Below are 12,026 nucleotides of genomic sequence, written 5' to 3'. Positions count from 1 at the left end.
ACGCATGTATAGAACAAAGAAAAAAAGTTTCATCGAAATCAGTGCACCCATTTCCCTCTATCTTCATCCTGCCGAGCTTCCCTCTCCTCTACTGTTTCATTTTCCCTTCTTTGACTGTGCCAAATACTCGGCCCTCAAAACATATGAAACAAACATGGACCATTTTTGGCAGGACAATTAGGAATAATATTCTACTTATGTCCACCAAGATTTTTGACTGAGTTATAGAGCAAAAATGGTGTGAAAAATCTGTCTCCTTATTAATATGTAGATAGTTTTGGATTTTTTGACCATGCTGTGACCTTAACCCTCCAAAAACTAATCACTTCTAAGCTGGATCATAGTCAAAATGCATACCAAATTTCATCCAAATCCATTCAATTAGTTTTGAGAAATTTTGCTGAGAAACACACACACACACACACAGGATGAAAAAATAACTTCCATCACATTTGGTGGTGGAGGTAATAAGGATTACAAGAACAGCTTCATTTTCAGAAGTTTAGAATCATCAATTTACTTGTAGGTTATGAAAAAGAAAATTATATTTCAAACTTAAGTGCTGAACAAATAATTAGAAAGCGTATCCAAAAGTTTGTTGATAAAACACAAAAGGTTAGTTAGTGTCTACTAATGTAATACTGTAACACAAAAACAGTAAGGTATTCTCATGATAAATCAATGTTATACAAATACTATATATACTTTACAAAAAAGCTGAACATAATTGCTTTACAAATATATAATAAATAGGTACAGTAAGGAGAAATGTATAAGTTTGTACTTACATGGAAATTTATTTTGCAGAATACTCATAATAGCATGCCTAAGATCCATCTTTCTTCTGTACATATCATCTGTCTGTCTACTATTTACAAAATGGTCCCAGACTGCTTTTGATAACTGTGAATAAGTGTAATAATATTCCAGCTCACACATATGCATTAAGTTCTAAAATCATAAGAATGAAAGAATAAGTTTAGTTAATTTATGTTCTTTGCAAAAGTTAACATTTTCCTATACCAAAAATGTAATTCCAATAATACTTACCTCTCCTTACACTACACCTTTATCTCGACAAAAGTTACTCTTATCTGCCCATCTAAGCAGTAGTATGAATCTTACGTTGCTTGCTCCAGCCTTACAGCCTACAATATTGTCCATAGCATGTTTAATCTTGTGATTCTCTCCACCTTCGTCAATGCACTCTCTATCTCAGATTTGTAAGTAAGCTCCCCATTATTACTTCTTGTTTCCTTTTTTTTAAGACTGTCCAAATTAACAGACTCGAACATTGGCCATCATGGGGAGGAAGGGTGGGAGAGTGTGAGAGGATGTAAGTATTATCAGGAATACATTTTTGGTATAGGAAAATGTTAACTTTTGAAACACACACCTCTTCTCACACTGTAGGTAGAATCCCACACAGACAAGGTGGAGATGCTGGTGAGGGCAAAGTCCACACAGAAAGCATCTGCATAGAAAAGAGGATGTGCAAAAATGAGATATAGTAATAGTACACTAGAGGGGTCCGCACTATTTCTGGAACAGTTATGCTCTTCTCACCTCTCTCATAATTTAGTCAGGGCATGGAGAATAGCCATGGCGAAGGCAACCACCAAATCTTGTAAATAATGAGATATAAATGTATTAGACGTGGTCCAAATACCACCCTGTACAATCTTCTCCAGTGGGTGATGCAACCAAGCTGCCAGTGACATCGAGATATGGCAAACTTGATGAGATGAGACCTAAAGAAGTCTTTGCTTCTCCAACGAAGCCCAGAGTAAGCAATACAAACCAACTGATGAACCCAACCTGTCAAAGTGATAAGGGATAAGTCACGTGACACCATTAGATCCCAATGGATAAACAAATGATGATGTGAACCCTAAAACTCTTCAGTGCATGCAACATAACATCATAGAGCCCAAAACAGGAATAGAAGATGATCCGAATCAGAGTGGTCATAAAAATTAGAAATGTGTATGAAGTTTGGGTTGTCCCTTACTCGGTACAAGCAAGTGAAAGATAACCAAAACAACACCATACAGATGAAATAATAGAAACTTTCAGATGGCTTAGTTGTCCTGTATCTTAAGAGACTACAATTGTTACTTAATCCCATCTCTTCTGCATGCACAAGTTTTCAAGCCTTGTCAAAGGGAGAAGTTATTCTAACAATACTATCTCAGCACTTTTTTTTTTAAAGACAGACATGAAATTTACCCCTTGTGGAAAAAATATATGAATGGAAAATTTACTTTACAGTGTTTTTCACAGATAAAACTAATTTCAAACATTTGTATCCATATGTTAATGACCACAATATACATGTCCAAAGCATATTTATCCTGTTGAAATATAGTTAAGTATTCAAAATGTAAAGAATTGTGTTTGTTGTTTGCCAAAATATACAAATACTGTGAATGCAATAAATGTCCCACATATACATAACTTTCTACTGAAATAAATACAACAGAAAATGTGATATATTATTTTTCACGGTTTAATGAAAAAATTCTACTACAAACTATTAACTCATTTCACTGTTCATAGCCAATGATTTCTAACTTGAATAAAATATCACTGCCATGAAATATATATTTAACTATGTTTTCTCTGACTTTTATACTACAGGTAATAGTGCATAACCAACAGTAAATTCATACGGGTATTTACTGATAGAGTTCCTGAGATAAACTTAAGCTGTTATTTAAAACAAGACAAGGTTACTCTTATTTGTATATTTAATTTCAAATATATGCATTTCATTTTTAAAAATGATAATTACATATATTTTAATTACTTACTTGTTAATATGGGCATATTATTTTGCATTAAAAAATCTCTCTGAAACATGTGAATCATCATTTTGTGCATAGAAGGAGACTTGATGCTGACTAATTGGATACTGAAACTGCTAAAATGAACCACATTAATCAAAGTTGTCACTGAAGGAGAAATGTCCTTAATACTAGATGTTGTTGTAGATGCAGTATAACCAACCACCCTGTGCATTCTACTGTTACAAAAGAATATGTGACTATTGTTGGTTTTCTCCTTTAAGCAGTGGATCTCAGCTCATACCTAAAGAGTATTGTGTAGAAGATATGCTGGTGGAATCAGATTATTCTGTTTATTGTCTCAACACTACAGTACTTCACCATGTTGTTCAGTCTGAAGTGAAAGTTGATGTTGCACAAAGTAAAACAGTACATGCTAAAGTATGGCTTAACATAAAAAGAATGAGAAATCCAATGAAAACTAGTAGACTCGCAATGCTTATAGGTTATGTATATGCAAAAACACACACTGGGTGTACCTTAAGTGTTCAGACATAAACAATCATTTTCATTATTGTTTTTGAGAATTTCAATAAACACAATGTTGTAAAAATAGGTGGTGAAGAATGGAATAAATTTTTTAATGATTTACTGAAATGCAGATTCTTAAGTGGTGAGACAACAATGTTTGACATGATTGTGCTTTCTTACAACACACTGTGAGAAGCCAACTTATTGTCAAACTTACAATGATCAGGGATTTATTGTGGTGTATTTCTTCATATGTGAAATTTTCAAAGCAATATATGCACCTGTTCTCCATTTTTCATTTCAAAGACTTTGTCAAATAATCCACAATAGCACAAACATACACCCCAAAACTTATTACTGTCTTCCTTGTAGAACTGTTTCTGTTGTGACAATCTACAAAAGTTACATGTTACTAACTTATGTTTTGTTATGTAAGATAAGCTCATTAATTTGACATGATAAAACATGTATAATGACTGTTTCAATTATAAATCAATAAAAGTTAAAAAGTGTAAAACCTTAATGAAAATCCATCATATCATACCTAAAATTTAAAACCACAACAAAATAACAAGTAATTATACAAAATGAAATTTGAACTAGAAATTGTTGAAATCCTTAGTGAAACTAAATGATTTTATGCTTTTTCGTAAACTGATCTTGTGTGTCCTCAAAAATAGCCTTGCAATTAGTTAAATCATGGAGGGGGTGTCAAGTAACATTGAATCTAATAAAAAAATACCTTAGCTGCCAATTTTGATTTCATTCCTTTAAATCACATGCTCAGTCTTATTTTGGCCACCTTTTCTTTTTCACACCCAAGGTGTTTTTGATTACATATCATGAATTTTTGTCAATACACACCAAAAAACCACAGCAAATAAGAAAGTGACACCAGATAGTAACCAATATTAGCTTTAGGATTGCAACCCTATTATTTGGAACAGACGTATACTTTACATAACCAACCAGATTGTGATAGTTTTTCCTCTCTAAAACAGTGTTAATAACTTCCTTTAGAGTAATGCCACGAAAACTAGGTTAACATTTTCTTGTCATGTACTTTACTTGTGGTACAGCTGTATCAAGCATCATTATTTACTGTGATTGCTTAAGCTAATATCACGTGACACTAAATGCTCTTTAATATAATGAGAACTTCATAAAATTTAGCAAATTTGTGCTTAAAAGCTGGCAATGAATAATAAACGTCCACCCATATGATTCTTTTGAAAACTTGAGCAAAGAACTGCTAATCTAGTTTGCTGGCTTAACCAATACTTAATTATTTGCACTTGCTTTCAACCTATAGATCTGCTGCTCTCAATCAACAATCTTTAACCTGAAATCCAAAAAATAAAAAATGATCCACTTTTACTCTTAGGTGAAGCTGTAGTAAAAAGCTTAGACCAACAGCTCTTGTGATTGTTTGTGTAGGTGAGTGCAAAACTTTTGGTCAAGACAGAGCTATTTTTGTTGAATAACTTTGCACATGTGGCTTATATTTAGACCAAACTTGACACCTAATTGTACGTTATCATGACCTATAAGTGTACCAAATTTGAAATAAAAACTATAATAGCTAAGTACATTTTTCTATCAAATAAAATTTCTGTACTTTTGGTGCAAAAAAAAAAAGGAAGAACTTCAATCAAAATAGAATATTTTATATCTCATGTATTTCTTAATGGATTGCCTTGAAATTTGGTATGTGAAGTAAGGGTCCAGTAGTGCACATCTACTGAAAATATGTGATAGTTTGGATTACTACAGCATGAGTTACAGAAAGTGGAAAATTGCTAAACTATCACTCCTGTTAATAACACAGTGTGTGTCCTGCAGGTTGTGTTGGCTGCAAGACACACTACCATGTGTCTTGATAGCCCATGACTAGATGTAGCAACACTCTCAGTAAACAAGTCTTCTTCTACAGTTCACAAACTAAAATATAAAATATAACTGTGATGATCATGATGGACCAAATTAATCTATCTCAATTTTCTACAATTAATTCAAAAACTACATAAAATCTAACAAAATTAATATAAGAATGAGAATTATTAAAAATGGAGATTCATCTGTATTTTATGGGACCTAAAAAATAATAAAGGCAGAAGTTTAATTCTTAATTTGTTTTGTAAATGATGTGAACAAGTAATTTTTTATTTAGCAGCAGCTGGTTAAAGAAGGCAAGGCCAACAGTTAAGATATAATGAACTTATTCTACACAGAGCTGTTGTTATATCAGCTGCTGATAGGTATATACAAAATGTAAAGAAAAATATTCAAAACATTTGTCTGACAAAAATATGCCATCTTGTTCATAGTTTAAATTTCAGTTTACGGCAACAGATCCTATAATCTGTACCTCATTAAACTATACAGGTTCAAGGTACATATTTTTGCAGGATTCAACAGAAATAATACAGAAAAACAATTCTGATGACTATAACTGTGTAGAGATTTGAGTGTTAAATTTATTAACCATGTCACGAGATATTAGTCATTAGAAAAGTTTGAATGAATGTTACGGTCCAGTATCTACTTAGAGTAAACAGACAGTGTAATATCCTATTTATCCATCTTAAACAGTATGCTCCAATTACTCAAGCCAACTGACATCAGCTACATAAAACTAATAATTGACGTAACTAAGGAATGATGTTGAACAGCCAACTAAGCAACAGTGGCATAAAACTAATAATTATTATATCTTACTCCATACTTACATAACTAAGAAATGATGTTGAGCAGCCAACTAAGCAACAGTGGCCTAAAATTACAATATTATACTAAAAATGTTTTAACAATACTGACATAATGAAATTAATTATCTCAAGAAAAATTAAGATGTTTCTATAATGCCAGAACCTATTGTAACAACAAAGAATAATCATATATTTTAAGGTAAAATATGGTAAAAGCTACAATACATACTTTGACTTTCATATAATTGTGACTTTTGATTAACTCCTATATCATACAATTTTCATGTGTATGTAAGCTATCTTTTGAATGATAAACATGTTGACCAAGTTTACTATGGACTTCAATTTTTCTTGATTTTCAGATAATGCTTTGGGCTCTGTGCTGTGTTCTTCACTTGGCTATACTTAATGAAAAAAGAAATAATAAAAGAGGAGCATAGCCCTCTGGTTTCAAACATAAGAAGTACACACTATGGTAAACTGGATCATTTAATTACAAGAAACAGAAACTAGCCAGAACCAAAAGATTCACATGAATAATCTTGCCCACAGGCAGCTTAACAAAACTGATGAGTGCATCATTTCCCTAAGACTTAACTTTATCTCAACCATTCATCAAACACCTACACTTTATTTCATTGCTCCTATAGAGATGACTGAACAAGTTCTAGCCCTGAATGAAGCTCAATAGTTAAGAATCCTTATCTATACAACACATGACTTGAAGACACAAGTAAAGAGACAACAGCTATGAAGTCCTTGAAATAAATATCCCAACATCACCATCTCACCAGCTGACAAAGGCAACCGATATGTGATATTAAATCATATTTACTATGATGAAAGTTAAAACTCATACTTGAAGATGGAAATATTAGAAAGTTCAACAGGATGCTCTAGATGATCTTGAAAAATAAAACCATAAGACTTCTAAAGAAAATTAAGCCACATGTTTTTAACCTATAATCAATTGGTAAATGCAGACCTCCACAACTATATAACCTGTCCAAGTTACATAAGCCAGATGTTCCATTTACACCAATTAAAAGTGAAGTAGAAGCACATTACCACCAACATGCTGGCTGCTTTGTCCCTGCATAAATCCCCTCAGAAAGACAAGCAATTTTCAAGACATACTCCACAACATTTGTATCATAACTCGATACATTTCTAGTCAAGCTGAATATATTCTTATAAGTTTTGATGTTATCAATATGTTTCCTAATATACTGGCTCCTGATACACTCACATTTATCAGAAAATGATAAGAAACAGACCCTTGATTAAACTTAAGAGCCAACCTCACTGTATTCCATTGTGAAACTTGCCTCCTACTGCTTTAATACCATGTATTTTGAACTTAAAGGCTGCTTTTACAAAATTACCAGTGCCTAGCCATGGGTTCCTCCTTTAACCAATCATGTATAAATTTGTATCAAAAACAACAGAATCAGCAAAACTGAAGCCATAATCCTTGAAATACTATGTGTATTGATAATTTTCCCCAACACCTAAACTCTCACTGTCAACTGCCATTTAAAGACAACCTAACACCTATTCCTGAACAATATCTATCCACAGACATTTACAGAAAACCAGATCACATCTTTCAGTACCATAATTACAAATCCATTACAAATTTCCATATTAGAGCAGAGAAAATCACTGAGCCCTCCCAAAGTTTAAAACAAGAAATCTGTCTCATTACCTTTATGTTTCAAGCTAATGGTTATCTTAAGCACTTCATTAAACAGTCTCAAAAGCCTAATATCTTCTCACTGACCAACCTCAGAAGAACCTTTAATTACTTTTGTATCAACTTTAAACTACAAAATAAGGAAAAACTGTAAGAATTAAAATATCAGAGTTTGGTTCAAATCTGGCAAAAGTCTTTGAAATAACCTTGCAAGAGTTATACAACCTGGTGATCCCAAAAACCTAACATATGTAGTTTGCATTGTTCCCTACAGTTGTGGTGAATTTTACATTAGAGAAACAGAAAGAAAATTTAATCAGAGACTAATTAATGTTGATGTAACAAAGCACTTTCACCCAGGAAAACCTGCCATAGCGGAACACACTTCATACAAAGCAGGACCTAAAAAAAGTGTCTCTTCTCATCGGAGAAGCACAAGACACCACCAAGGAATTGTCAGTGTGAAGCCTGACAATTTTCCCCTTAATAATCCCAAACCATGACGCATTGCTTTTTGAAGAGCAAGAAGGACTAAAATATAGTGTAGGGAAGCCTCATCGTCCATGCGTAGACCCTGGAATTCCCAACCGTTGGTATACGCATCCCATCCCTGAAGAGAGGTATTCATGAAGAGATGGAACTCTGGAAGAGGTGGCAGCAGAGGAACCAATATCTTAGTAGTGTCCCAACTGACTTAACAAACCCTCCAGATCGAAGAATGATCCTGACTAAGGAAACTGGGGAATCCAGTAAATCGATGTTTATGATCCCTTTGTCACATAAAGACCATTAAAAATATCTCCTGTGCTCTCATTCCAAAGGCATGAGGGATTTGAGTGATGCCCACATTACCAGAAGAAAAAGAACCATCTGTGCAGTGGTAGAAGGAAAGGTGAATTAGAGTTAGGTTTCCCGTTCCATAGTGTGGAGCCAGATGGGAGTCAGCTGAGCCTGAATGAGAGATGTGATGAAAAAAAATACCCAGACTGATAACATAATCAACTGGAGCAAGAATAGATGTCTCAGCTTTGAGAATGAGGCCTGCTTTCGTTGTTTCTGAAAGTAGAATCAGGGTGTGATGTTCTGACAATTGACAATATTGTGAGAGCAGTAGCCAGTCATCTATGGAATTGTATGTGCACAGTGCTATGGAATAGAGGTGACAAGAAAAAACTTGTACAAATCAGCAGAACCCATGTGAAGCTGATATTATTTTAAAGGTAAAAACCTTGAACTGCAGTATCTGATCCTTGTGCATAAAAAACACTGATAGTGGTTGGATACCACCACTATGACAATGTGCAGATAGGAGCCACCTAAAATGAACTTGGAAATCCACAATCTCAGTAAAAAATGTCAACTCAAATTGAGGAATGAGTAACTTGTGAATCTTAGAGAATCTAAACATTGATATAGATGAGAAAGATTGATGACTGTACACCAATCTCCTGTCTTCATAGGCCCAACAACTGACGGGAATAAAATCATGGAAGAACTAGTATGACCCTTTCACTACCACCAGACCAACCAAATTCTGTTATCCTTAGAACTATGTTTCAAATACCAAGGATTTGCAGGAGACAGAAACCCTACAGGTTGGGTAAATAATAGTGGTGAAGATGTGAACTGAATGACTAATCCTGACTCAAGGACCTATAGTGCTCCAGATCCATGGTTAAGGTTACCACACATCCAGAAATTCTCAAAGCTGAGCCCCAACAGATGCCGAAGGCATACAATAATTATCAATGCTGCTGGCAGCTAATAGACCAAGCCGCAGAACCCTTGGATATAGACAGACTCTATTCTAGGTACCAACGTACTAAAGGGCTGATGTCGGGGTTTAGGACCCTCGAATAGGAACTCTGACCCCCTGTAGGAGTTGATGAAATTCGAGACACCAGTGACAACAGGAATGTATGTAGAAGCCAACAATTAAACCAATGTGTATGCTAAAAATGGTTCTAGCTAATTATCAATGAAGTTGGTGATTCTGAGAGTCTTCCAACAAAGTGCAGTGTAATGAAACCAAAATGTTGGATTTTAGAGTTGTAAGTCTGTAGACTTACCCTGTCCTACCAGGGGATATTGATCTATTCAGATTAACTAAAGATTCTGCTTTAGAACCCCTAAATTCAAGGAGTAGATGTATTATTTGATAGTTGGAATATGCTTTCACCTGGCAGTGGTAGGCTAAATCATGAAGTACTGACAACCATGTCAGATAAGACATAACTTTCCCTTCACGTAACTGAGAAGTAAACCTCTCTGCATGAAGCACAATGTCCATGGATGGAGAGAAAACTAAATACTCATTCCCAAACCTTTCAGCCATCAAGTACAGTGCAAGCTCAAAAGCAACTGGGGAAAGACCCAAAACATCACACTCTCAATGAACCAACTGAAGAAAACAAATCAAAGGCAAGTTATCACAAAGTGGCTTCCTTTTTGTTTTTCATTTAAAGACTTTGTTGATTACAACTGATTGGAACAAACATTTAGTCAGGTAAGTTTGTTTTATTAGAGCAAAGTAACATTGGGCTATCTGCAGTGTCCCCCATATGGAACCACACCCTAGACTCCTGCACTGCAAATCCATCAGGGGGACTGAAATGCCAATAGACTGTAACCTTTACATGCAAAAGCTTAAGTTCCTCTTGAAATCCTGCAGCCATTGCCCACATTTTACACTTTTATTTATCTGTCAACTCTACTTTACTTAAGATAGCTCTAATTTCTTCTCCATACTGCAAACTCTACAAACAAATTGCACATTATCACTACTAGCTTCAGGTTTATTAAAAGTGTATGCTAGTCCTGGGTTCTCAAATAAAACCTATTCCTTGCACCTATCATATCTTACAAATTGTCAGTGCTTTCAATACAAACAAATTGCACATTATCACTACTAGCTTCAGGTTTATTAAAAGTATATGCTAGTCCTGGGTTCTCAAATAAAACCTATTCCTTGCACCTATCATACCTTACAAATTGTCAGTGCTTTCAATACGGGGTTGGTCAATGTGATGACCTCGTAACCATTTTGTGCTTGTTATAGTTTTCATGCTATAACATTTAAATTAGAAATGAACGTTAATGAAATTTGGCACATTATCAGTAAACATTACATATGCAAAATATCTAATTTTTTTATTAAGTCATAATGTTTGTAAAGCAATGTTTCTCTCATGCCTTTTTTTATTTTCACATATTGCCTATCTATCACGCAAAGTAATTTTTGTTTTAAGATTAAAAATACTTTTATGCATAAGAAAATTTTGAAATTTCACCTGCAAAATCTTTATAATATCCTAATAGTTATCAAACATTTCTTAAGAAAAACTATATTTTATCTGTTATTTTCAGTGATTAATCTCTGTACGTGTTCAGTGGATTTGACTGATCTCACAACCACTATAAAAAATTAGGAAATAAATATAAATTATGCCTCTTTTATTCTAGAATAAACACAAATTATAACACGAAAACACAAATTTCTTGTCTAAATAGCTTAAATCTCATAACATTATACATTATATATATTTATTATACTGACATTCCAGCCATGCCTGGCTAACAATACAGAAGTTATAATGAAGCGAAGCACATGCACTCATTATACCATATCCAATAATATAAACCTGACCTTTAGTCTTTACAAAATGACCTGTCTTGGCTGTGTTTTAGTAGACTAGTATTTTGTAAAATACAGTCACATTTCAATTATCATACATTATATATGTATATACATTAATACTGTTTACAAATAAGTTCTTAAACTTATTTTTCTTAAGACATAGAACAGTAAATAAAAAGTAAAGCAAAGAATTAACTCTTCTAGTTATGACCCTTGTACTCGTTTGCTGCTTGTCATTGGTTGCTAAGCCTAATGAAATTTACCACGTGGAGGATGTAAAAAGAACTTTTTTTAGATTTTTTATATATTTATATATTACATAACAAAACAAAATCATAAATTACTACATCAATACCATAAAATTCCACTATAATTTACCAGGCGTAGTAAAAAAAGCTGTATTTGGGTCTAAAAGAAATATGAAAGTTTGAGCTCACTAAAGACTTACCTTATCCCCTTGACATCTTGTGTGAAAAGAATGAGATTAACACAATAACATGTCAAAATGGCTGAAAACAAACATGAGGGGGACATTATCGGCTTTGGATTGGTTATTCATATGTCATATATAGAAATAAGTGTATATAAGGGAACATTTCAAAAAATGAAAAGAGGTGGGCAAGGGGCCACCATGTTTGATTCAGTACATGAGCAATATCTTAGCAAAT

General features: G+C 33.7%; 1 protein-coding gene across 1 annotated transcript in view; it reads right to left on the bottom strand.

Moving 5' to 3' along the window:
* Positions 1 to 788: 788 nt before the first annotated feature.
* LOC111089565 overlaps positions 789 to 12,026 on the bottom strand; it is a gene marked incomplete at its 3' end in the record, with an annotated part of 36,963 nt that continues 25,725 nt past the window's right edge. Inside the window, exon 4 of the mRNA XM_022402321.1 lies at positions 789 to 903. Within this exon, the coding sequence (XP_022258029.1) occupies positions 789 to 903 (115 nt within the window). The remainder of the gene's footprint in view (positions 904 to 12,026) is intronic.

Source organism: Limulus polyphemus, unplaced genomic scaffold, assembly GCF_000517525.1.
Source record: "Limulus polyphemus unplaced genomic scaffold, Limulus_polyphemus-2.1.2 Scaffold6634, whole genome shotgun sequence".
Lineage (NCBI taxonomy): Eukaryota > Metazoa > Arthropoda > Merostomata > Xiphosura > Limulidae > Limulus > Limulus polyphemus.
The sequence above is the reverse complement of the archived record's forward strand: the minus strand, read 5'-3'. Positions and strand labels throughout refer to the sequence as shown.